The following is a 27281-nucleotide window of genomic DNA, read 5'->3' as shown; positions in this document are numbered from 1 at the left end:
AGTCAATTCCAACAGGAGAATACACTGTTTACCATTGACGGAGCATTTTGGCAAATTTTTCTTGGGTGCTACCCACATAATCAGCTGTGCTGCTCATCCCACAAGCGCATGATCCTTACAAGTTGGACATCATTGCGAAGGTAAATAAACAGGCTTTCCAACGATGTAAAATACAATGACCATTAGCATTGTAACAACAGAGAAATAATCCACCAAACACAAGTTTCCGAACTTTGTTTTTACAGTTTATATACAGTATATACAACACTAGTATTTTTAAGTGAGGCAAAAAGAAGGAAAAAACAAAATAATAGTGAGTAAATACATAAGTCAAAAAAGGAAAGAAAAATTAAATTGAAATTCATTAAAATATTAATAGTTGTAAAGAGAAATAAATCATATAAGAAATTAGGAAGGATTATTTTATCTTTTTTATTTTAGTTTTTATTTATTGGCTCGTTTCATCCATACATGTACTTTGTTCTCCATGGTACAAACTCATTTTGTCATACAGTATAAATAAAACAAGACAGAGAATGTACCATAATGTAAGTATCGCATATAAATTCAACACCAGTATTTTTAAGTGAGGGAAAAACACACAAAAAACAAGTATGATAATAGTGAGTAAAAAAGAAAAGGAAAATAAATAAATTGAAATTCATTAAATTATAAAAATCAAAGTAAAGGGAGACAAATAACATGTGAAATTTAGAAAATACAATGGATTATTTTCTAATAATTGATCGCGACTGGTGGTGTAATGGGCGTAGCTACAGCTGTACTTTATCTTAAATGCTAATTAGCAACTGACATTATGTTTGAGCTACAACTCTGTGCTTGTACGGTCATTTAACTCATTAAACACGGCACTACCCTTATAATAATAAGGGCCATGAATGCAAAAAAAAAAGTCTGCATTGAAGTTCATTGTGAAGCAAATAAAGGCGATCTGCCAACAAACTGCTCTATGTACACACAGTCTGCAGGACTCAGGACTTCATTTGAATGAACACCTGTCTTTGTTTGCAGGTCATTTGAATCCTGTCAAACGTGATGGACTGAAGCAAAGCTACTGATATGGAACTATAAAAATCAATCTCAGTCTGAAGGAATGCTTAATAAGAAACTTAACTCTTTTTGTAAATGTGCTAAACGGCAGCCGGTCAGTAAATTTGGAGACTTGGGATAAGGACAATCAAAAACACTACAAACAAGGTGGGTGGGTTTATTCAAGGGTGCTATTAGTGTACTTCTTTTAAAGTTAAAATAAGAAAGTACACTTTCAGTTTACTTTTTATGTACTTATCAGAGATATACTTAACAAAAATATACTTGCTTGGCTATTTACTGACAAGTATACAGAAAAGTCTAAGTATACTTGGCTTATAGGCGTACTTGTACTTAATCTTTTGATCGAGGTAAAATTAAGTATTCTTGAGTCGCAGACTCGAGTAAAGCGGGCTACAAGTGTATATATACAAGTGTACTTGCAGTATAACAACTATTAAACTAGTAGTTTACTGAAAGTATACTTTTAAGTGCACTTTCCTAAACTATAAAGTGGTCTACAAGTTTATATAGTATACTTGCAGTATTAAAATCAGTACTAGTCATTTCCGTTTCTCTACACCTCCTGTCTCCTTATTTGTCTCCTTTGTTCTTTTTCTCCTCAGGCCAACCGCTGCAAACATGGCGACTAACTCCTCCTCCACCTTCAACTTCCTGCTCTACCATTGCTTCGGGTTCAGAGTTAGCAGGAACCTCAACATTGCATTCATTACCGTCAGAACGGCCCTCTCTTTGCCTCTCTCCATCCTCGTCCTCTACCTGGGTCACCAGCGATGGCAGCAGCAGCGCTCCTTTAAAACAACGAGCCACTCCGACATCTTCACCTACCACTTGGCCTCCATGGATCTCATCTGGGTCGTGGGGTGCTTCTGTTCTTTTTATGGCACATATGCTAACATCATGGCGATGATATCAGTAGGATTCTGTGCTACTACTTTCGTTTTCACTGGAGAGATGTTCTTTCACGTCCTGACCTGTGTGGAGCGATACCTGGCTGTTGTTCACCCCGTCGTCTACCTGGGGCTAAAAAATGCCCGTGGAGTGAGGATCAGAAACATCAGCGTTGGGTGTGTTTGGCTGCTGTGCTTTGGATTGACGGGTTTAATAGTTCTGAAAATTCCTGATTTTCCCATCAATGAATTTTCCATTATTTTGATCTTCTGCTTAATAGTCGTGTCTTTTTGTAGCCTCTCTGTCCTCTGTGTTCTGATTCGCCCGGGGCCAGGGGACGGAGGTGGGCTAAAGGAGCATGTTGACCAATCAAAGCAGAGGGCTTTCCACACGATCACGGCCATATTGGGAGTGCTGTGGTTGTGGTTTGTAGGAATCCTTGTTTCCATTGGTCTGTACAACTCTACCCTGCTGAGCCACAGCGTCAGCTGTGTGGTGATACTGTGTGCAAACTGGTTTAATCTGCCCAGCAGTCTGGTGTTACCTCTGCTGTATCTACACAGGGCAGGGAAACTGTCATGTTGCTGAGCTAAGACACGGTTTGGATTACAGTTGAGCAAAGTAAATTTTTTAGGATATCAGACCTGCATGTAGTCTATTACAGTAGCTTAGTTTTAATGATTGGATTAAATGAGAAATTCAGAACAGATTATAGATATATCTAATCTTACAACCGTCACACCTGAGGCCTGTACTACGAAGCAGGGTTTAGGGTTAGCGAGGTAACTTCAGGTGTTAAGATGCTTAACAAGATGCTTAATGTGGTTAATGTGGCCCGGAAAGGGAAGTTTGGGGGGTCCCCTGCTGGAGCTGTTGCCCCAGCGACCTGACCCCGGATAAGTGGTTGAAGATGAGTTGATGAGTTGGGAGAAGATGCCTGATGCAGAGCACCTGATGCCGGCGCGCCCTAAGCATAAAAGCCCCAATCAAACGTTGCTCTGGTCTCTCTCTCCTTCACCTGGACTCATCCCTGCCAGAACCTGGCCGGTTTGCCTTTGTTTGGCTTTTCTCTAGTTTTCACTCGCAGCACATCACACTTCATCATGCTCACACATCCACATCTACATTACTGATGTTACTGACTGACACACTCCACATTTGTAACTATTTCTTTACTTCCTTAATTCATTTACAGTAAATATCTTTAATATTCAATCATTCACTGCGTCCTTTCCCGTATTTGTCATGGCCTGGGAGCCGGGCTGTGACACAAATTGGCTCGCTGAGCGCTGATTGAGTAGCCCCGATGACACGTTTCAGCTAGATGTATGACATTTGGTAGGTATATGTAACATGTTGAGACATAAAAAAAAGCCTCTTGGAGGTATACCGTAAACCCAACAGGAAGTCAGCCATTTGGAATTTTAGGTAGTTCTGTTTGCCATTTCCGGGCGCTGTACATTAACGAACTCCTCCCAGAGATTTAATATTTAGTTCATTCTTCCTTTGTAAAATGTGCCGCTCTGCTGACAGCAGACATGTCCATGTCTGTGATTGGTCAGATGCTGCAAACCCCGCCCCTTTCATGTGAACGCGCTCATAGCCAGATCGAGAAACTCTGGGTTGATTTACCGAGTTGATAACCGCCGTCGTAGGACCGCTTAGCGGGATCTCGGTTGTTAGGGTTAGTTAAACCAGATAACGAGAAGATACCCTGGGTATGTTGAACTCACTTCGTAGTACAGGCCTCTGGAGTCGCTGGATAAAACACATCAGGTCAGATAACGTTTAATTTTTACGTGGAACATAGATAAGTTAGCTAGCTCGCTAGTGTTGGTTATGTATAATGTGACGAGAGATGTAGTTCACTGGGTGAAAAGCTAAATGATACTACGACAACAAACTGTGACTTTCTTGACTTGCAAAATTATCTTTTAAATTGACGATTAAAGGCATAATTCAAATGGGATCGAAAAAATATTTGTCTCTCGCTGTTGACTACTCTGTTTTCTGAAATAAGGCCCAATGGGGTGCACCGAAAGGATCGGGACCTCAGCTCTCTCTGAGGACCGGCCAAAATGTCCTCACAATGCAAGGTTTTAAACCTGGTCCTCACAAAGACAGCAAAACAAGCCCATACACACAGAGCAAACAGGTTGCTGTCTGGGCTGAGTGACACCATTTGATTTGAATACACATCTCTTTGTCTAAAAATCCTCTGAATCCTAATATTAATCTCAATGTTTGAATTGTATACTTTGCTGTATCTCTTTGTCTGTATTAGTGCTCTACAACAGCAACTGTAGATGAGCGAAATGCCCCAGGCAAATAACGGGTTAATCATAACTTTTCTGTCCCACTTTCATGTTTGTTGTCAGAGATGCAAAACAGAAGTGTGTTGTGTTTCCCGAAGGCACGTTCCCAGGCGTGTAGTCGCTACTGGCCATGCAAATGACATAATAAAATACCTTTACTGTGTGTATAATGCATACGTTTGTGTCTGTAAATTTATTATCACCAGGAGTTAATTTGAGCTTTTCATATCTTATCGAAGAGTCAATGGGTGTTTCAATCATCTCACTATTCTGCTGTTGGACCTTTTATAGTTTATGGAAGTACATTTGTTTAAAAGTTTTCATATTACAAGTACACTTGTATATCTCGATCAGAAGATTAATGCCTATAAGCCAAATATACGTACACTTTTCTGTATACTTGTTAGTATGAGCCAAGTATACTTAAGTATATTTTTGTGTACATATATCTCTGATAAGTATATAAAAAGTAAACTGAAAGTACACTAATAGCACAAGTGAATAAACTTCTTTCTAGTAAGGGAGTCTCTCTCACTTTTTATTCTACGTCACATAAACCAATCGTATCCAGACTATGCTGAAGAATCAGATCATTTATCAGATCATTGAGCTACCAGCAGATGACGTATTAATTGGAACAAGATAACTCATATTATACAAATATCAGCACAACACGTTAAGATCAGAACTTTGCACAAAACCCAAACCACAACAAAATGGCTGCCATTTAGGAATCGATGCTTTATTTCAGTGTTGATTGTGTGTAGACAGTCCATAACAGTGAACAGACATGACAGATAGTAAATACAGAGAAAGAGAGAGAGAGAGAGGGAGAGAGGGAGAGCAGGCAAGTGGCACTGTAAGAAATCAGTGCTTAGCTGTGTTCCAAAACACTACATATCCATTTGAGGGAAAAAAAACGATATTTACATACAATGCTGTTGATCTCACGCCAAGCCACGTGTGCATATTTGTAATGACAAATTTTCTGACGTGTTGATTAAAGAGTTTATTTTTCCAATTGTGAAAACTTCCCTCAAATGGATGTGTAAGTCTACAAATGAGCTATTTGTTTGAAATGGTTATTAATAATTATCTCTTACTTATGTTTGCAATACATTTCAAATCAAGATTACTTCAAGAGAAGGCAAATCCATCGTATCAACATTCATATGTATCACTGACGTTAAGGCTGAATCTCTAGCAAACAAGGCCCAGATTACTTTAAGAAACACAACCTGATTTTGTTGAAACAATCAACAGCGCCAACAAAGCTACTCCCAGCTCACTGCTGACGAGCAAAATTGTAGATTTATCAGCACTACTGGGCGCTTAAACAAAGTCAGAGAATGTGCTTTTAACAATGACAATCGGCACAATTAGGGAAACGACATTGTTTCTGTCTCAGCTATCTGTAAGAGAGAACATTGTTAGCATTTAAACCAATGGCTACAAACAGCCAAAAAGAATGGAGTTAGCTTATACCTAGCTGCACCCTTTGTTACAAAATAGACAGTATTTCAGAATAAACCTTCTTACTTGGACAGCTCGTGGTTTATAAGCTTGTTCATTGTACTCTACTGTATTGTTAGCTACAGCTAACTAATTAGCTTTGGGCTAAACGTGTCCATTGGTTTCAATCAAAATTGCAATGCTAACAAGCTGTTTTTGCTAACTGGTTAGCTGGATTATTTCCCACCACAGCTTGACGACTTTCATTTGACCAAAAAGAAAAAAAAGAAAAATAGAACAAACCTTGAAATGCAGATTTGTCCACTCACATCAGTCATTATAAAATGTATCAAATACCGACAATCATATTTTGATTCAACATAACGGACGAAATGTACAAAAAGAAGAAATATAATGGGCACTTAAGAGTTTCAATGCACACGGTGGAACACAATCAAATGGAAAGATAGAAAATGCAGAAATCGATAGATAAATAAATAAATAAATAAATAGACGTAATAACTCACATAGTTTACTATTTCATCAAGTGTGAACTTGATAGTTCACCACTTCCTCTACCACAAGCCAAAGATGTTTTCTGTAGATTATCAATAAAGGTTAAAACTGTCTAACTGAATGCTGATGTGAGTAACTTAAATGTTTTTCTTGCCTATTTAATAATAATCAATGTAAATGCTTTGTATTACTATTATTACTATCACACAGCACTTTTCCAAAAGTCATTTTTAAATGCTTTGCAGTGTCACATTTGTCTCGTGTCCTTTACCGTAGCCTACTTAACATTACTGTAAATCTCCTTAGGTGTGTGTGTGTGTGTGTGTGTGTGTGTGTGTGTGTGAACTGAATGGGAGCTTGCAGCTGAAATCCGTATAGTGGTAAGTTTGATGTCAACAATCACATAATACAGAGGCATGCTTCTAGAACACTGAGGCGTTGTTTTATGAGTGATGACGGAACATGTGGAATTGTACAAGCCAGTGATAGCACTTATCGGAATTCTCAAAGCATTCTAGAATCCTTGGCAACGTTGAAGAATGAATCGAAACATTCTAGAATTTCCTCCCATCCGGCCTCTTTGTTTGTTTGTCGTTACCGAGACGGCGAGCAGAAACGAGGGTGTAAAAATGTCACTGATTCCAAATATGTAACTTAATTTGACCATTTTACATGATATTATGAAAGGTATTCTCACAAATATATAGGATAGATTTATAGACCTTTTTTCTTTTTCTCCTTGCAACAGATTTCTCAGGAAAAAAATATATGAACACTCGAACCAAGCATAGATAAGACGACGCTGCTCGCCAGAGTCAATCAACCAGTCGAATCAATCATTCAGACAATCGGAACCAGAGTCAAGCAATCGTTTCTAATGATGAATCTATTGCCTAAAACTTGTAAATAGTACTAGCAAGACACAAAATAAACATTCCATATTCAGACAATCCTAATGTACAAACAATGGAGAACAGGCTAAAAGTGGCCCATGTCTTAGTGTCATAATATCGGATTCGTGACCATCGCAGAGTCAATCTTCATTCAACAATATAGTCAATATTAATTTGTGTATTTACACCTTCACTGCAGTCCTCTACTGCTGGACCAGTTCAAAGTTAAGTGCTTTGCTCAAGGGCGCCCCTGACAAACTCTTAAGGCCCCGACACACCAAGCCAACAGTTTGGGGTCGTTGGTGAGCGTCTGTCGGTCTAGTTTTTTCGGTGTGTGCCTCACCGTCGGCTCTAGTCTGCCCGTGACGGAGTTTTTACGGCCGATTCAGCATGTTGAATCGGCGGCGGAGCTCGGCGTTGAGAGTAATCGCTCTGATTGGTGGTTCAGCTTAAAACGAATCAGTGCACGAGGAGAGAAACGGACGTGAGGAAAGCAAGCCAACGAGTAAAAACACAGAAGGCTCCTCTCATTTTTCATCTTCATCTCATGTGATCATTCCAACACACGGATATGTTTTTTGCTTTGTTTCATGTACATATCATAACAACGGCTTGTAAATCCACCGTCCTCGGTCTTCCGGTTCCCCTTTCTGAATGATGAATACAGACTACCGCCGCCTGCTGGCGTGGAGTTATTTCCTCTCACGCAGGCGCAGAACGTACGTGGTAGTTGGCCGTCGGCTGTAGTCTTTGCGCTGTGTTTGAGTGCAACTTTTTGGCCAAGACAAAGACCGTTAGTTCTTTGACGTCGGCTTGGTGTGTCGCCAGCTTAAGAGTTGGTAGCTAATATTAGCTTCCACATGTTAGAGTGGATGTCGGTGCATGAATTTAATGGAATGACCTGGAGTAAGAAATTATGCCAAACCAAGACGTAGACCTCTTTTAGCTCACTGGCCATTATTTTGTCTATTACATACAACATGAGAAGGCAGAACATTAGAAAACTTTTAATCTTCCGATCCATTCTCTCCAAAAACACACCAGCCGTTATTCACTCACGCCTTTGATGAACACTTCTTCAATGCCTTTATCCATCATTCACTCCGTTGTAGGTTTAGGAAGTCTCCAAAGACGTTTCCGTCATCTCCTTTTGCAACCTTTATTTGTTCTTTCTTTTTTTAAAGCCTTTTTTTTCCATCCACTCCTCCATTTTTCTATTAATGCCAAACTGGGAGGAAGAGGGATTTCTAGAGTTTGACATCATGAATCAGTCGTTGCATAGCTGTTTTTACTCCAGCCTTGCATCACTCCTGGGTCCCATTCTGCAATGAGGATGTAATTCAGAGACCAATCTTTGTCTCACCGTTCTCCGTCAACCACAGTTTTTTTTTTACAATTACGACGATATCCAAGTCATTAATGATGTCAAAACTTGAGATTGTGATCTAATGATGTAGTGATGGCTAATCCTTCTTCTTTGCTAACCCCTCCTTCCATCGTTACAGGCAGCTGTAGAGGTTCATGCAATAATTCCATCTCTCCGTTCCTCCTCTTCATTTCTCCATCCAAGCCATCCATCATTGCAGGTAGCGGTAGACTTTGAAGCAATGGTTGCCGGAGTCAGCCACGACCACATGTCCGTCTGAGGTCAGAGCCAGACCTTGGGGTCCGTACAGAGGGTCCGCTGATGTGTTGATGTAGGAGAGGAAGGAGCCACTGCCGTCAAACACCTGGAGATGTTTGAACAGGGAGAGAGAGAGAAAATGTGGTTTGGCTATTGCAAAAACTCGGCTGAGAAGCACTGCAGAGCGCCGCCGTTGTACCTGGATTCTGCTGTTGCCCCAGTCGGCTACGATGATGTTCCCGTTAACGTCCACGGCTACACCGGTGGGAGCGTTGAACTGGCCGTTTCCCTCACCGTTGGAGCCAAATTTCAACACCAGCTCTCCCTCAGGGGTGAAAACCTGACCGGGACAAATAAAAGGGAAGTATATCAGGTTCCATGGTGACAAGTCCTGTTTAAGTGTCCTTGAGCAACGACTTAAATATCTACCTGTTGCCTGGATGAACACTAGACATAATGTCATTCTAAATGGATGTTTCTGCAAACCACGGATACGTTGAATGGCGACGTTTCTGAATTTCCGTTTCATAAATACTAGGGCTGTCAATCGGTTAAAATATTTAATTGCATGATTGTCCATGATTAATCACGATTAATCGCATCTGTTCAAAATGTACCCTAAAGGGAGATTTGTCCAGTATTTAGACTCGTGGGTACCCATAGAACCCATTTACATTCACTGATCTGGAGGTCAGAGGTCAAGGGACCCCTTTGAAAATGGCTATGACAGTTTTTCCTCGCCAAACTTTAGCGCAAGTTTGGAGCGTTATTTAACCTCCTTCACGACAAGCTAGTATGACATGGTTGGTACCGATGGATTCATCAGGTTTTGTAGTTTCATATGATACCAGTATCTTCACTCTAGCTATACAACTGAACCCACTACAACCTCCGCGTTATTAACGCGTTAACTTTGACAGCCCTAATAAATACGTTTCATATCAGCCTTGTGTCACGCTTGAAGAAACGCAATGCAACGTGGTTAAAGTTGTGAAACGATTGGTTAGGTTTAGGCAACAAAACTTGGTAAAGGCTAGAAAAGAGATCATAGTTTGTGTTAAAATAATAACGTAACAACGCAACAATGCAACAAATCCACTACAGTTAGGTTTAGGAAAGAAAAACTAAATGGTTGGGCTTAAAACGACTACACTTGTGTCTCTTATCGCTATTTAAACTATGTCACTCGCTCTGACAAATGTCGACATTCAACGTATCCCTGGTTTGCAGAAACGTCCAATACCAAATTTTTTTTTTTTCCTGGCGACTGAGCTGAGAAAACTGTATTAAAATAATGTTCAGTTCAGTAAGCGCTTACCTTGACAGAGTGGTTATGGAAGTCAGTCACGATGATCTCATTGTTGTTGTTCACCGCTGCAAAGTGTGGACCTTCAGCACGGGAGCAAAGAAACAACAAAAAACAGGTTGAGCTTTCAGTTGCTTCAGTTAGCACATCAGTTGCTTTCAGCACTTATTGTTCACTTCAGCTGACTTCTCAACAGCAGTCAGTCATTACTCTTCATATGGCACTTCAACTGCTTTCAGTAATTACACTTTGACCGACAATTGAATTGCTGTCAGTGATTAGGCATCAACAGCTCACAATTCATCTACTTTCAGCCTTTGCACTTAAAAAAAAGATATCTCAGCTGCTTTAGGTGCTTATATTTTGACATTCAACTCCAAAACTCAGTGATCTTACACTTCAACTACTTTCAGTAATTACACTTGGACTGACACTTGAATTGCTGTCAGTGATTAGGTGTCAACGGACACTTCTCCCGCTTTCAGAGCTCACAATTCATCTGCCACTTTAACTGCTTTCAGTCTTTGCACTTCAAAAGGTATCACATACATTACTTTTTCTGAAAATATAGCTTTTTCGCAAATGTCATGGTAATTAGGTGATAATTAGCAAGTAACCTATTTGAATTTCTTTGGAATTACTGCCAAATTACCCAAAAATGTACCTCAAAATTTATCAAAAATTACTTTGTTTGGCTTTCTTGACTTGGGACTTGACTTTGGACTTTTATTATTATTATTTTATATCTATTATAAACATTATTTAAAAAAAGATATGCTAATTTAGCATATAATTATTAAATAATGTTTATAATAAAGTAATTTTTTGATACATTTTGAGGTAAATATTGGGGTAATTTGCCAGTAATTCAAAAGAAATTTAAAATTCTAATTATCACCTAATTACCATGAAATTGGCGGACCTGTAAAATGAAGTGTTACCGCTTTTTCTACTGAGTATTTATTTTGATTCTTAGAATAAACCCATGTTATAAATACACTTTTTTTTTGCCAAATGATAAAATAACTGCACATGTGACAGTATTGATATTACATGTGATTTAAGTTAATTGGAAGATCATAGTTTAGAAACATTAAAGACTTTTATATTACTTTTCCAGACAGTCGGTCTTTTTGAAACTCTCACCTGCAAATTGCTTGTCACCGTTGCCTCGACTACCAAACTTGGTGATGAGCTTGCCGGTCAGCTGGAAGATGAAGACGGTGCACGCCTTGTTGTCCACCACGATCACGTGACCGTTCTGGTCCACGGACACGCCCTTTGGCCCCATGAGTCTACCAGAGCCAAGCTTCGCCTGACGGATGCCAAATACGACCATAACGAGAAGGAAGACACGTGAGTTTGAAAAAAAATGTATTTGCATCTTTGAAAGGTAGAATATGATTTATATTTCTACACTGATGCAACAAACTTACAGTAATCGGTGCAACCTACCTTGTACTTGCCCTCGCTGGAGAAGATGCTGACCCACTTGTTGTCATAGTCGGCGATGATGATGTCGCCGCTGGGGTGCACGGCCACGCCAGTGGGACGCTGCAGTTGCCCCGGTGACCGTCCCCGCACGCCAAAACGACTCTTGAATTCCCCCTCGTTGGAGAAGATCTGGAGTGGGGAGACACTTGAACACTTCAGACCCTCAACTTATAAACCTAAATTTTACCCTTAACCTTAAAGCCAAGTCTGAACCCTCAAACGGCCACTTGAAGGAGTGAAGACCGGACAGAAACGTGCTTTACCTGGACACACTGATTGTTGCTGTCGGCGATCAGTATCCTGCCACTGGAGGAGGTGGCCACTCCTTGAAGGTTGGTGAACTCTCCTTTATTCCTCCCCTTCGTTCCTGAAGAAGAATCAGATGAAATCACTGGTCAGGCAGGCCAAGAAAATTGACAATATGGCAGCCAGCGATAAACCCAAATCAGCCTCATGAAAAAGTATGTATTGTTATAGCTTTAGCTTCAGCTAGCTGTAATGTAACATCGCACCAATCCTGAAGATGAGGTCATCCTCGATGGGGTTCTGGGTTTTGCGTCGCGGGGTGCCCAGGGCGCTGCTGGCCCTCTTGGAGCCCTTTTTCTTCTGGCCGGGGGACTTCCCTCGTCTCTTTGCCCCCTCAGAGGAGCCCGTGGACGGGGTGGCGTAGGCTGCCGAGTTGGTTGCTGTGGTGGTGGAGGGCGACACCTGGAGATGTGAGGCAGAATTCGTAAGTAATAAGTATGAATTCTAGGTGTTTAGTTAACATGCATGTTCACTTGAAAACGTTTCCCAAACTTGTTAGAATAGTCAATTGCTTGAATTATGTTGCAAGACCCTGAACGTATACTTGTATAATATACAAGTATACTTGCAGTATAAAAAATATTAAAATGGTAGTTTACTGAGAGTATACTTTAAAGTGCACTTTCATGAACTGTATAGTGGGCTACTTATACTAGTTTAATAGTTTTTATACTGCATGTACACTTGTATATACTTGTAGCCCATTTTATAGTTTATGAAAGTACACTTTAAAGTGTACTCTCAGTAAAGTACTAGTTTAATAGTTTTTATCCTGCAAGTATACTTGTAGACCACTTTTTAGCAGAGATTTGAGTCTTAACAAGAACACTTAATTATACTTTTCTTAAGTATAACTCAATCAAAAGATTAAGTATAAGTATGCCTATAATCAAAGTACGCTTAGACTTTTCTGTATACTTGTCAGTATGAGCTAAGTATACTTAAGTATATTTTTGTTGCTTGTATATCTCTGATAAGTACATAAAAAGTAAACTGAAAGTATCCTCTCTTATTTTAAGTTCCAGTGTGGCCTTTTTCCTTCAGACAAGACATTTTGTAAGAACCAGTTTGCTTCATGCATCCCAGTTGAGGCTGACAGGAATTCGCTCAGTGGCTCTCCAATTGTTGGCCAAGTGGTCAGTCACCATTCAGCTCCGTTATGAAGATTAAGACATGGCTCCAGGATGTTACCACCCACCTCTACTTCTGCCTCTGAGACCCTGTTGACTGTCAGCTTGAAGGGGCTTCCTTTGATGTGCTGGTCGTACAGACGGAGAGCCAACGAGAAGCTGCCCTCCTTCGGCACCGTGTACACAAACTCGTAAGTCCCGTTCTTGTGGTCCACTATTTCTCCGTCCACTATGCTGCCGTCTGGGGTGAACACCTGGATTAACACACCGGGGTAACGTTTTAGTCAGCTACATTTATATTTGAGTGTGGGCATTAAAAAAAACCAACCTCAGCTGACAGGATTGCGTTGCCACTCTTGCAGGCTCCCCCTGACTTGTCTCTTGTCACTATGGTAACCGAGGCAGGATGTCCCACAATGCACTGCTCCAGGCCAGCACCCATGGCTTCGCTCTGGCTCGCCACTGCACTGAGGAAGAGGAGGAAGGAGAGGAGAGTCAAGTGGTGTCAAATGCAAAAAAAATGCTTTTATAGTACAGGCATGAATGTTTTGTGCATAGGCGAGCCTGGACATAGCCAAAAAATACACACAAAAAATCACACAAAATTCAAAATGGCCGACTTCCTGTTGGGTTTATAGCATGGCCCCAAGAGACTTTTTTTTAAGTCTATATGTGATACATGTGCTTAACAAATTTCGTACATCTATGTGAAACGTACTGCGAGGGCTGCTTCGTTGAAATTTGTAGGGGGGGGCGGGGGGGCTATCGCTCCCTTGCCACACCCAAGCACAAAAACCATATCCTTTAACATATTTTAGCACTTTTAATGGGTGTGCCAAGTTTCGTTTGTTCTTAAGAAACCCTAGCCCCTCAAAAACAACTTCCTGTTTCATGGCGAACAATGTCATGGCATTTCAGGAAAACTCAAAACCTTCATCGTCTCCTATCGTGAAGGTCTTACCATTTTCTACACCAAATTTGAGGTGGATCTGGTTAACCTGCTAAGAGTAGTACGCCTAAATATAGTGACTGTAACTTCCTGTTGCCACAAGGTGGCGCTATGCGTATGATTCAAAATTGGCCAGGAGATGTCTTCAGGCTGGGACGCTCAAATTTTGAAAAGATCTGACCATCAGGAGTCGAGTTACAACGGTTTCTTTTGTAATGGCCAGTCATCGAAATTCGCCTAAAAAACTCACAATCTTCATAAGGAAGCGTCATCATGGGGAGTGAGGGGGACAACAAGTCTTTTTGTCCCCCCATTTTCAGGTATTTTGGTCATAAAGTGGTAACGTCTAAGCCCGACAGAACGTTGGCGATAATGTCTATATGGCGTAACATGTTGGACCCCGGGAGAAAACCAAGAGAGGGCGATGAAATAGGGAGGGTTAGCAAGTATGACTCTGCTTTGTGGGTGCCGTGTCATCACCATTCAGATACAACTAATGGGTTTATGATTACATTTTTTACAAGAGCACAAAGTTCTTCATAGATCTAGCCTCTTCATTTTGCTCTCAAAGTGCACCAGATTGATGCACTTGACTTTAACATTTTCTTTCAGGGGAGCATGTGCCCCGGATCCCCCTAAAGGGTCCAAGGCCCAACAGAGTCTGCAAACTACAAGTAGCCTACAGATCGGATCTAACTGGATGTCACTTTTCCTGTGACTGGATGTCCCAACTCATTCTGGCCCCGCTGGTTTTGTGTCTCACCTGGTCGTGACGATGGTCCCTAGGTTGTGTATGGACTTCCTTAGCCCGTCCGTCTCCATCAGCAGATCCAGCTGGTCGTTCTCCTCCGGCTGACACGGCAGGCCGAGGCCGGCCAGCTCCCCCAGCCTGTCCTGCAGCTCCTGCTCCGCCTGCATGCTCGCCACACACGCCTCCCCAGCCAGAGCCTCCTCCGTCTGGGTACAGGAGGCCGCGATGTCCCCCTCTCCCCGGACGAGGCTGTCCACCTGGGCCTGGAGGACCTGGAGACAGATGACAGATGATGTGCTGTCAGATGCAGAGAGAGGCATGGCACATTAAGAGCTCTCAAAATGCTCTTAAAATGCTCCGGCAGACGACCCCGTCAAACCCGACAGCACCTTCTGCTTGAGTCCATATGTGACCTCCAGCTCCATCAGCAGAACACTCTTCCGGACATCCAGCTGCTTGTGCAGATCCTCGAAGCTCGACTGGATGTCCTCTTCAATGGAAGCTCTCTGATTGGTCAGCTGTTGGAGGATCTCCTTAACGAAGGACAGGGCGTCTGAGATCTGAGGGAGTCTGGAGACATAAATATAGAGCGAAATGGGGAGTTGTCAGTTTTTGCGGGTGTTGCGCCGTGGTCCTGCATTTCCCTGCCTGACCACCAGATGTCAGCTCTTCACTCCATTAACTGTGTCTCATTGTGCCTGTTTATCCCCCATACAACGTAACTAAGTACAATTTTAAGGTATTTGTACTAGGTCTGTAAAATATATAATCTTAGAATATTGGATTTAAATGGGAATTATGTGTCCTCATGACTGTGGACACTGGAAATATTAAACTGAGGACCTCACAGTGGCATTACATTTGGAATAAATTTCATACATAAGTACAATTATGTATTTACCATTTATATCCCTTTAATGTCCTCTCTAAGAAAGAAGCAATGTACCAAAAAAAAAAATATATATACCAACATGTGTCAAATTGTTGCCATGGAACTAGTAGTATTACCAGTACTAGTATTATTTCCATGTATTTATTCTAAATATTTATATTATATTTATAGTAGGATATTTTGAAAACATCTAAGAAATGGTGAAAAAGTCTTACGGATGTAATTTTTCATTAACTATATAATGGAATAACATTAAATATATGATATTAACAAATGATGTTAACATCAGTGAATGTTAAGGTTTTTTTTATTTCATAAAAATTGTAAATATATTATCTTAAAATCACTACTTTTAACCGTACAGGGCAACTTTTGTTTTTAGTAGCAGTAGAAAATCATACTTAATAAATTATTTCCACATATATATATATATATATATATATATATATATATAATGGAATAACATTAAATGTAGCATATTAACAACAAAATCAGAAGTTGTTTTATTTAGTAGAATTTAGTACATTTTAATTACATCATTAGCTTTACCAGCTTTACCATAAAAGGAGGTTGTGTTGCTTAAAATGTGCTCTACCAAACGGATATTATAAACACTATGACTGAGTCTAAATTATCCTGATTACAGTTTGTGTGTTAAAACATTCACTCAGGCTTCCACCTGTTCTGGACGGCTCCCAGCCTCTCCTGCAGGCTGCTGCGGTGCTGCTCCAGGGCCTGGCTTAAGGGCACCTTCGGGTGCTCCTCATGGTCCGGCACGCAGTCCTCACACAGCGCACACTCGCAGGCCGAACAGTACAGCTCTGCCACCTGCAGATGAGAAGGGTGAAGGCATGGTAGCAGAGACAAAAATGAATGAAACAAAGCAAAAATATTGGTTGGGTTTGTATCAAACATTTTGCAGCACCTGTCAGGAGCTGGTTAGGTGGATTTTGTTAACTTTGAACCATAGACTGTATAAAAGAAGTGAACGCAATCACCGTGACGTCGCCATTTTGGTTACTTTCAACCAGAAGTGACATGAGAGGGTGGAGCTAAGTACAACCGAACGCTGAATAAGACATTCTTAGGTGACCAAAATAGACAGTCTGGGGCCGTCGGGGAGCGTCTGTCAGCCTAGTTTTTGTGGTTGTGTTCCGCACCGTCGGCTCTAGTCTGCCTGTGTTTGAGTTTTTTTCGACCGATTCAGCATGTTGGGCTCGGTGTGCTGTATATATAAAAGCTCCCTGCCTTCCCACAGAGTCTCTCTCTTCCTTGGCTGGCACACCTGTTTTGGTTTTGTTTGCTGCAGACATTTTCACACACTCACACATGGCTATATTACTGATTGCTGACTTTCCACGTTTCTTTAGTTATTTATTGTTAGTTGGTTCAATAAATGCCTTTTACTATTTTAAAACTCGTCTGGTCTCCCATTTTTGTTACAACCTTTGAGCCGGGTTGTAAAAAAAAAGGGGGGCTCGTCCGGGATTAGTGGGCTCATTAAAAACTATCCATGCCTGTTGGGTGACATTCCCACTCAAACTAACATGTTAAGGCATAACATTGATGTGGGAAATTACAAGCCAATAAAACAGCATGCGTACCGTGTCCATCCGACAAAACGTGCTTTAACGCAACAAGAGGCAAAGTACCCCCTTGACCGCTGTTTCGCCGTTCCAAGCAGTAGCTCTTGGAGTTCGAGTGCGTACGAGTGCAACTTGTCGAGCAAGACAAAGGCAATGTGAGGCAACGCATCTGGTGGCCTTCGTCGCCGCTAGTTCCTTGATGTTGGCTTGGTGTGTCCCCAGCTTTAGTCGCGTAGTCGACTCATTGGCAGAATAGTCTATGCTTTTTTTCATGCTGAATGACTTATTTCCCAGAAACTTATGAGCACAACATTTAAAGTGGTGCTTTTGTGTGATTTTTCTGTGCAGAAACTCACTTGACAGATAAATCTGGGGGTAGAAACAGCTGAAAGAAATCCCAGAATCTACACAGATCTCTCTTTGGAGAGAATAACGAACGCCTTGTACGTTGCATCCCCTACCTTCCCTGCATGTAGCGGGCAGGCGTTTTTGCCGGGCGGAGCCTCCAGGACGGTGCACTCTTCACTGCTGCTATCTGGGGAGTGTTGGTGGGCCTCCATCTGCGAGTGGCAGCCTGGCGGGGGTGAACCTCCGAACACACCCCTCGTTCCACACTGCAGCCAGGGGAAGGGGCTGGATGTTCAGAGACAACGTTTTCCTCCCGTCTGTTTGCTTTTGTAAACTCCTCGTCTCACAATTTATTCCATCGTGCATGCGAGAGGACGGGCCAAAACGTTCAAACGTGCTCCTTACGAGAACTCTTGGAACATGCTGGATCTAAGGAGAGGCATTCCTTTTGGTAACCAAAGAGGAGGGATGTCCATGTACCCCCCTTCCTGCAGCACCAAGAGAAGAGTTCTGGGAAATCAGATCTTGTTTTTCGGTAATTTCACTGTACAATCATCCACTTTTCTCAGTTCTTGAGCCGACTGTGATTAATCCATTACATTCCTGTTGTTTCAAAAAGGGGCTCCAGACATCAAAAACTCCAACAAACTTTCCATTGAAAACGTCCTTCTGCTTCCATGTGTTATCTTTTCCCAGAGCAGAAGAGAATTATAGTGTGACAGCACCGGTCCAATCCTCTTTGGGTCTCATTTGGGGGGAAAGCAACAGACCTTGGTGTTGGTTTAATTCACAGAGGGTTCAAACGGAGGACAGCCTGGGGAGAAAAGAGAGGGATGAGGATTAGCAGATGAACATGGATGAACACTTTGGCTCTTAACTCTGTGCGCTGTGTTCTTTCCTACCAAGTCATGTATGATCAGTTTTATGATTTAAGTCAGTATTTGTTTGTTTGTTCTGTAGAACAACACACACTTCTATAGGTTCACTCACGGGACAGAAGATACTAACGACTCACGGGACAGAAGATACTAACGACTCACAGGACTGATGATACTAACAACTCACAGGACTGATGATACTAACGGCTCACGGGACTGATGATACTAACGACTCACATGACTAATGATACTAACGGCTCACTGGACTGATGATACTAACAACTCACAGGACTGATGATACTAACGACTCACAGGACTGATGATACTAACGGCTCACTGGACTGATGATACTAACGACTCACAGGACTGATGATACTAACGGCTCACTGGACTGATGATACTAATGACTCACGGGACTGATGATACTAACGGCTCACGGGACTGATGATACTAACGACTCACAGGACTGATGATACTAACGGCTCACTGGACTGATGATACTAATGACTCACGGGACTGATGATACTAACGGCTCACGGGACTGATGATACTAACGACTCACAGGACTAATGATACTAACGGCTCACTGGACTGATGATACTAACGACTCACGGGACTGATGATACTAACGGCTCACGGGACTATTGATACTAACGGCTCACGGAACTATTGATACTAACGACTCACGGGACTGATGATACTAACCACTGATGGGACTGATGATACTAACGGCTCACGGGACTATTGATACTAATGACTCACGGGACTGATGATACTAACGACTCACAGGACTGATGATACTAACCACTGACGGGACTGATGTTATTAACGACTCACAGGACTGGCGATACTAACGGCTCACGGGACTGATGATACTAATGACTCACAGGACTGATGATACTAACGAGTCACAGGAGTCACAGGACTGATAATACTAACAACTCACATGACTGACGGTACCACCGACTCACGTGAGTCACAGGACTGATGATACTAACCACTGATGGGACTGATGTTATTAACGACTCACGGGACTGGCGATACTAACGGCTCACGGGACTGATGATACTAACGAGTCACAGGACTGACGGTACCACCGACTCACGTGAGTCACGGAACTGATGATACTAACGACTCACGTGACTTTCGACTCACGGGACTGACGATTGTTGGTTGGGTAACGTCACACAGAGTTACAGAATAAACACACAAACATTCCCAGTCTGTTCGTTCCCACTATGGGAATGTCCATATGTTCCTTCCAGGTGGCGCATCAGATCACTGCACACCCCTAATTAACTCCCAGATGATACACTCCGTAGTGAGGTAACACGTGGTCCAGGGAACAGATGGTACGACCCACCACAGCATGCAGGACCAACAGAGGGAAGTGAATGAAGAGTAAGATACTAATAAAGAGCTTCTAGGAGGAGTAATGTAGGTCACAGAAAATGTCTTCAAAGTGATGGAGAGAGAGAGAGAGAGAGAGAGAGAGGCTGTGGTTTCCATGGTAACAGACTGCATGGGGAGGGGCGAGGAAGAGATATACAACAAAAAAAAGTGAAGCAGTCAGGGGCCCTTTAATCCCTAAAATCCTAAATGTAACCGTCTGCGTGCTCTCGGCTGCGTTCACTCTGACGATACAGAGTGTCCCAGTTCATGAGTGACACTGTTAACTGTCTTCCTGCCAGACTTCCTGTCTGTATTTATATCTTTGTTTTGAACCACATCTGTGTGTAAAATATGAGCTGAATATTCTCATGCATAATTCATAAAGAGGGTGTAGGGATTATTATGGATATGAGTTGCCCGTGGTCTTGTACATAATCCTGTTTTTACACCTCCTCCCTCAAGTACTCTGTTCAGAACACACGACCGTCCTGACATGAACACACATACCGTCTGCTTCTGTTTTATTCTCTGATGCAAATACATATAATCAGATTTACACACAGACGCTGCACCAACGCCACTTCCATTCAGGGATGCTCTGCAGCACAACGCTGCAAAGCATTATGGGACGACAGTGTTGGTGTGTGTGTGTGTGTGTGTGTGTGTGTGTGTGTGCGTGTGTGCGCGTGTGTGTGTGTGCGTGTGTGTGTGTGTGTCTGTGTGTGTGTGTGTCTGTGCGCGTGTGTGTGTGTGTGCGTGTGTGTGTGTGTGTGTGTGTGTGTGTGTGTGTGTGTGTGTGTGTCTGTGTGTGTGCGTGTGTTTGTGTGTGTGCGTGTGTGTGTGTGTGTGTGTGTGTGTGTCGGCCTTGTGACACTGGTGGCTGTTTGTAACTGTCACTTACAGAACGAGAGACAGTGAACCCTTTCTCTCTCTCTTTCTTTCTTTCTCTCTTTCTTTCTTTCTTTCTTTCTTTCTTTCCTTCTTTCTTTCCTTCTTTCTTTCTTTCTTTCTTTCTTTCCTTCTTTCCTTTTTTCTTTCTCTTTCTTTCCTTCTTTCTTTCATTCTTTCTTTCTTTCCTTCATTCCTTTTTTCTTTCTCTCATTCTTTCCTTCTTTCTTTCTTTCCTTCTTTCTTTCCTTCTTTCTTTCTTTCTTTCCTTCTTTCCTTCTTTCCTTCTTTCTTTCTTTCTTTCTTTCTTTCCTTGTTCCTTCCTTCCCTCTTTTTTTCTGTCTTTCTTTCCTTCCTTCTTTCTTTCTTCCTTTCCTTCTTTCTTACTTTCTTTCTTTCTCTCTTTCTTTCCTTTCTTCCTTCTTTCTTTCTTTCTCTTTCTTTCTTTGTTTCCTTCCTTCCTTCTTTCCTTCTTTATTTCTTTCTTTCCTTCCTTCCTTCCTTCCTTCCTTCCTTCCTTCCTTCCTTCCTTCTTTCCTTCCTTCCTTCCTTACTTCCTTCCGTCCTTCCTGTCCACTAGAGGATAGTATGTCAGTGTGACGTTCTGCCTCTCAGGAACGTGCAGTGTTGTGTAGTGACGGTTGTAACACGGTGTTTGTCGCGTGTTGTGAGGTGACGGTTGTAACGCGGTGTTTGTCGCGTGTTGTGAGGTGACGGTTGTAACGCGGTGTTTGTCGCGTGTTGTGAGGTGACGGTTGTAACGCGGTGTTTGTCGCGTGTTGTGTAGTGACGGTTGTAACGTGGTGTTTGTCGCGTGTTGTGTAGTGACGGTTGTAACGCGGTGTTTGTCGCGTGTTGTGTAGTGACGGTTGTAACGCGGTGTTTGTCGCATGTTGTGTAGTGACGGAAGTGTAACGTGGTGTTTGTCGCGTGTTGTGTAGTGACGGTTGTAACGCGGTGTTTGTCGCGTGTTGTGTAGTGACGGTTGTAACGTGGTGTTTGTCGCGTGTTGTGTAGTGACGGTTGTAACGCGGTGTTTGTCGCGTGTTGTGTAGTGACGGTTGTAACGCGGTGTTTGTCGCGTGTTGTGTAGTGACGGTTGTAACGCGGTGTTTGTCGCGTGTTGTGTAGTGACGGTTGTAACGTGGTGTTTGTCGCGTGTTGTGTAGTGACGGTTGTAACACGGTGTTTGTCGCGTGTTGTGTAGTGACGGTTGTAACGCGGTGTTTGTCGCATGTTGTGTAGTGACGGAAGTGTAACGTGGTGTTTGTCGCGTGTTGTGTAGTGACGGTTGTAACGCGGTGTTTGTCGCGTGTTGTGTAGTGACGGTTGTAACGCGGTGTTTGTCGCATGTTGTGTAGTGACGGAAGTGTAACGTGGTGTTTGTCGCGTGTTGTGTAGTGACGGTTGTAACGCGGTGTTTGTCGCGTGTTGTGTAGTGACGGTTGTAACGCGGTGTTTGTCGCGTGTTGTGTAGTGACGGTTGTAACGCGGTGTTTGTCGCGTGTTGTGTAGTGACGGTTGTAACGCGGTGTTTGTCGCGTGTTGTGTAGTGACGGTTGTAACGCGGTGTTTGTCGCGTGTTGTGTAGTGACGGTTGTAACGCGGTGTTTGTCGCGTGTTGTGTAGTGACGGTTGTAACGTGGTGTTTGTCGCGTGTTGTGTAGTGACGGTTGTAACGTGGTGTTTGTCGCGTGTTGTGTAGTGACGGTTGTAACGTGGTGTTTGTCGCGTGTTGTGTAGTGACGGTTGTAACGTGGTGTTTGTCGCGTGTTGTGTAGTGACGGAAGTGTAACTTCAGAGCTCGGTACGTAGTATATAAAGTGAGAAAGAGGAGTTATGGTGAGCGGGTGGTATCTGTATATCCCATTCAGAGTCGTGATGAGTGAAGGTCACCAGACTATCGCTGGGCGACACATAGAGACAGACAAGAGTTAACCTAACCTGCATGTCTTTGGACTGTGGGAGGAAACAGGAGCACCCGGAGCAAACCAACGCTAACACGAGGAGAACATGCAACACTCGGTGCCCTTCCACGAAGCCGGGTTTGAACCTGCAACCCTCTTGCTGTGAGGCGGTGTTTTACTCAGAAACCAGCTTCTTGTCAGTAAATCTGCTGTGTGACGTCACGCTGACAGAAACACACCCACACACACACATTCACGCCGGTAATCTGATCTCTCCATACGACATATTCCCAATGGAAAGTTCATGGTCACTGTGTCTCTCTGTCTTTCTGCAGGTCTTTCACCCTCTCTCTCTCTCTCTCTCCTCTGTCTCTGCTTTGCTCGTTGGGATAGAGTTAAACTGAGCCCTCGCTTTACTCTTTTGGCAATTCATTCAAAATCAAAAGAAAAAGAAAAAATTTGACGTGGTCTTTGTCTTTTTTTTTGCAGCTTTGCGTTTCTTTGTAGTTGCTTTGCATCTCTTCATGGTTATTTGTGTTGCTTTGTAGGGGTTTTCCATCTCGTTGTGGTTGTTTCCTGTCTCTTCGTAGGAGTTTTGCATCTCTGGTTGCTTAGTGTCTCTTTGTGGCCGTTTTATATCTCTTTGTAGTAGTTTTGCATCTCTTTGTAGTAGTTTTATATCTCTTAGTAGTAGTTATGCATCTCTTAGTAGTAGTTTTGCATCTCTTTGTGGTCGTTTTGCATCTCTTTGTAGTTGTTTTATGTCTTTTTGTGGTCATTTTCTGTCTCTTAGTGGTCATTTTGCATCTTGTTGTGGTCATTTTGTGTCTCTTTGTGGTGGTTTTATGTCTCTTTGTGGTCACTCTGTGTCTCTTTATGGTCATTTTGCATCACTTTGTGGTCATTTTGCTTCTCTTCATAGGGATTTTGCATCTCTTTATGGTCATTTCATATCTCTTTGTAGTTGTTTTGCTTCACTTCATAATTGCTTTGCATCTCTTTATGGTCTCTTCTTCTATCTTTGTGGTCGTTTTGTGCCTCTTCATAGTCATTTGATTGATTTTCCAATAAAACATTATATGAACCTTCATAACGAGGCTCTGGCGTATAAGGGCCCCAGTAACCCCCTTTGGGCCCCGCATACTGGGCCTGCTCCTGGTTAATGCCTGCTCAGTAATCCGTCCTGTAAAGCTGTAAAAACCAGTTTCAGTTTCTGTTCACAGAAGTGACGTACCTCCTGTTACTGTTAGCAGTCAGGATGCTAACGTACAGCGCATAGTACAGGCCTGATAGCACTCACACACACTCACACACACACATAGACACACACTTCAATTTGCTCTAATGCTGAGTTGGATCAGTCTTTGCCTGCGTTCATTTTTTGTCCCACCCTCGTTCATCCCTGCAATCTGTCCATCCTCATTTCCTCCATCCCTCCATCCCTCCCTCATCCCTCATCCCTCATCCCTCATCCCTCATCCCTCATCCCTCCCTCTCAGGAAAGCACACCATGCTACAGATGCTGCTGTCATCCCCAAACATTCCTCCATCCATCCATCCATCCATCCATCCATCCTTCCGTCCTCTCACCCCTCCACACCCCCCCAAAAAAAAGAAAGCCAGCACTCACCATGTTTTCTGAGACGCAGGCGTTGACTGACTGTGTGTCTGTTTTCCAGCCTGAAGCCATCGAGTCATGATAGCTTCTTGTTTGCTCCCTCTCCTCTCCACTGTGTGTGTGTGTGTGTGGGAGGGGGGGGAGGATGTCATCGTCACGGCAACACCAGCAGCTTGCAGCAGCAGCAGCACCAGGCTGAGGAGGAGAGAGAGAGGGAGGAGAGAGGGAGGAGAGAGGGAGGAGGGGGGGGTATCCATCGAGCCTCGCTGCTGCAGCATCCACCAATGAGGAGAAAGGAGGAGAGAGAAAAGGAGGGAGGTGATCGGTTCATCTGACTGTCAGTTATATGATGGTGGTGTGGGTGTATGATTCTCCCTCTCTCTCTCTCTCTCTGTTTATCTCTCTCTCCCCTTCATCTTTTAAATGCATGAACTGAATATGTTTTTAATAAAATAAATAAAATACTTTTTTACTACTTTTTTTCTCTTGAAGTTCTGACTTTATTCTCATAATATTATGACTTTTTCTCGTAAACTTATGACTCCATTGTCATAATATTAGAAATATATTTTCTCATAACATTCCGACTTTTTTTGCTCTTAAACTTATGACTTTATTCTCATTAAATTACGATGTTTTGCTCGTTATATTACAACTTTTTTTCTCGTAAACTTATGACTATATTCTCATAATATTATGTCTGTTTTTCTCTTAAACTTATGACTTTATTCTCATAATATTATGACTTTCTTTTCTTGTAAACCTATTATTTTATTCTCTTTAAATTATGACTTTTTGCTCATATTATTAAAAACATTTTTTACATAAAGTTATGAATTTATTCTCGTAATATTACAAGTTTTTTTCTCGTAAATTTATGAATTTATTCTCATAATATTCAGACTTTTTTCTCAAAATATTCAGATTTTTTTTCTAGTAAATTTCTGAATTTATTCTCATCAAATTAAGACTTTTTGCTCGTAATATTACAAGTTTTTTTCTCGTAAACTTAGGACTTTATTGTCATATCATTATGACTTTTTTTTCTCGTAATATTCTGACTTTTTTTCCTGTAAAGTTATGAATTTATTCTCGTAATATTACGATTTGTTTTTCTCGTAAACTTATGACTTGATTTTCATAATATTTTGACTTTTTTCCTCATAATATTCCGACTTTTTTTCTCGTAATATTACGACTATTTTTTCTCGTAAAGTTATTACTTTATTCTCATTATATTTCGACTTTTTTTCTTGTAAACTTATGACTTTTATTTTCATAATATTACAATTTGTTCTCCTAAACTTATGACTTTATTCTCGTAATATCACAACTTTTTTCTCGTAAACTTCTAACTTTATTCTCATTAAATTCTCATAATATTACATGTTTTTTCCCGTAAAGTTATGAATTTATTCTCATAATATTACTATTTTTTTCTCCTAAACTTATGACTTAATCCTCATAATAATTTAACTTTTTTTCTCAAGATATTACATGTCTTTTTCTCGTAAAATTATGACTTTTTTCTCGTAAAGTTATGAATTTATTCTCATAATATTACGACTTGTTTTTCTCGTAAGCTTGTGACTTTATTCTCATAATATTTCAACTTTTTTTCTCATAATATTACATGTTTTTTTCCTGTAAAGTTATGAATTTATTCTCATTAAATTAAGACTTTTTTCTCGTAAACTTCTGACTTTATTCTCATTAAATTAAGCCTTTTTTTCGTAAACTTGTGACTTTATTCTCATTAAATTAAGACTTTTTTCTCGTAAATTTATGACTTTATTCTCATTAAATTAAGACTTTTTTCTCATAAATTTATGACTTTATTCTCATTAAATTAAGACTTTTTCTCGTAAACTTGTGACTTTATTCTCATTAAATTAAGACTTTTTCTCGTAAATTTATGACTTTATTCTCATTAAATTAAGACTTTTTCTCGTAAAGTTATGACTTTATTCTCATTAAATTAAGACTTTTTCTCGTAAACTTATGACTTTATTCTCATTAAATTAAGACTTTTTCTCGTAAAGTTATGACTTTATTCTCATTAAATTAAGACTTTTTCTCGTAAACTTATGACTTTATTCTCATTAAATTAAGACTTTTTTCTGGTGAACTTATGACTTTATTCTCATTAAATTAAGACTTTTTCTCGTAAACTTATGACTTTATTCTCATTAAATTAAGACTTTTTTCTGGTGAATTTATGACTTTATTCTCATTAAATTAAGACTTTTTCTCGTAAACTTGTGACTTTATTCTCATTAAATTAAGACTTTTTCTCGTAAACTTATGACTTTATTCTCATTAAATTAAGACTTTTTTCTGGTGAACTTATGACTTTATTCTCATTAAATTAAGACTTTTTTCTCATAAATTTATGACTTTATTCTCATTAAATTAAGACTTTTTCTCGTAAACTTGTGACTTTATTCTCATTAAATTAAGACTTTTTCTCGTAAACTTATGACTTTATTCTCATTAAATTAAGACTTTTTTCTGGTGAACGTATGACTTTATTCTCATTAAATTAAGACTTTTTTCTCATAAATTTATGACTTTATTCTCATTAAATTAAGACTTTTTTCTCGTAAACTTGTGACTTTATTCTCATTAAATTAAGACTTTTTCTCGTAAACTTGTGACTTTATTCTCATTAAATTAAGACTTTTTTCTGGTGAACTTATGACTTTATTCTCATTAAATTAAGACTTTTTCTCGTAAACTTGTGACTTTATTCTCATTAAATTAAGACTTTTTCTCGTAAACTTATGACTTTATTCTCATTAAATTAAGACTTTTTTCTGGTGAATTTATGACTTTATTCTCATTAAATTAAGACTTTTTCTCGTAAACTTATGACTTTATTCTCATTAAATTAAGACTTTTTCTCGTAAAGTTATGACTTTATTCTCATTAAATTAAGACTTTTTCTCGTAAACTTATGACTTTATTCTCATTAAATTAAGACTTTTTTCTGGTGAACTTATGACTTTATTCTCATTAAATTAAGACTTTTTCTCGTAAACTTATGACTTTATTCTCATTAAATTAAGACTTTT

At 40.8% G+C, this 27281-nt stretch overlaps 2 protein-coding genes across 2 annotated transcripts; one reads left to right on the top strand and one right to left on the bottom strand.

Annotated features, from left to right (window-relative positions):
* Positions 1 to 1488: 1488 nt before the first annotated feature.
* On the top strand, positions 1489 to 10677 carry LOC119481999. The gene is made up of 2 exons (XM_037759353.1): positions 1489 to 2884; positions 10667 to 10677. Exon 1 carries the CDS (start codon positions 1693 to 1695, stop codon positions 2548 to 2550), a length of 858 nt encoding a protein of 285 aa, XP_037615281.1. The 5' UTR covers positions 1489 to 1692; the 3' UTR covers positions 2551 to 2884; positions 10667 to 10677.
* On the bottom strand, positions 8130 to 24419 carry LOC119481998 (tripartite motif-containing protein 2-like). The gene is made up of 14 exons (XM_037759352.1): positions 24220 to 24419; positions 17638 to 18338; positions 16270 to 16418; positions 15088 to 15268; positions 14711 to 14970; positions 13327 to 13465; positions 13067 to 13252; positions 12075 to 12270; positions 11826 to 11929; positions 11524 to 11691; positions 11215 to 11383; positions 10081 to 10151; positions 8962 to 9102; positions 8130 to 8868 (listed from the first exon to the last, which is right to left on the bottom strand). Exons 2-14 carry the CDS (start codon positions 17734 to 17736, stop codon positions 8716 to 8718), a joined length of 2016 nt encoding a protein of 671 aa, XP_037615280.1. The 5' UTR covers positions 17737 to 18338; positions 24220 to 24419; the 3' UTR covers positions 8130 to 8715.
* Positions 24420 to 27281: the final 2862 nt, after the last annotated feature.

Source organism: Sebastes umbrosus, chromosome 22, assembly GCF_015220745.1.
Source record: "Sebastes umbrosus isolate fSebUmb1 chromosome 22, fSebUmb1.pri, whole genome shotgun sequence".
In the NCBI taxonomy this organism is placed as follows: domain Eukaryota; kingdom Metazoa; phylum Chordata; class Actinopteri; order Perciformes; family Sebastidae; genus Sebastes; species Sebastes umbrosus.
This window is presented reverse-complemented; position numbering and strand designations above follow the sequence as displayed.

Excerpts from the sequence above, each read along its gene's own strand:
- LOC119481998 (XM_037759352.1), bottom strand. The coding sequence starts at position 17,736 with ATGGAGGCCCACCAACACTCCCCAGATAGCAGCAGTGAAGAGTGCACC. Across the intron at positions 12,271-13,066 it reads TCTCAGAGGCAGAAGTAGAG|GTGTCGCCCTCCACCACCAC; the intron begins GTGGGTGGTAAC and ends TCACATCTCCAG. Across the intron at positions 11,384-11,523 it reads CCAGCGAGGGCAAGTACAAG|GCGAAGCTTGGCTCTGGTAG; the intron begins GTAGGTTGCACC and ends GGCATCCGTCAG.
- LOC119481999 (XM_037759353.1), top strand. The coding sequence starts at position 1,693 with ATGGCGACTAACTCCTCCTCCACCTTCAACTTCCTGCTCTACCATTGC.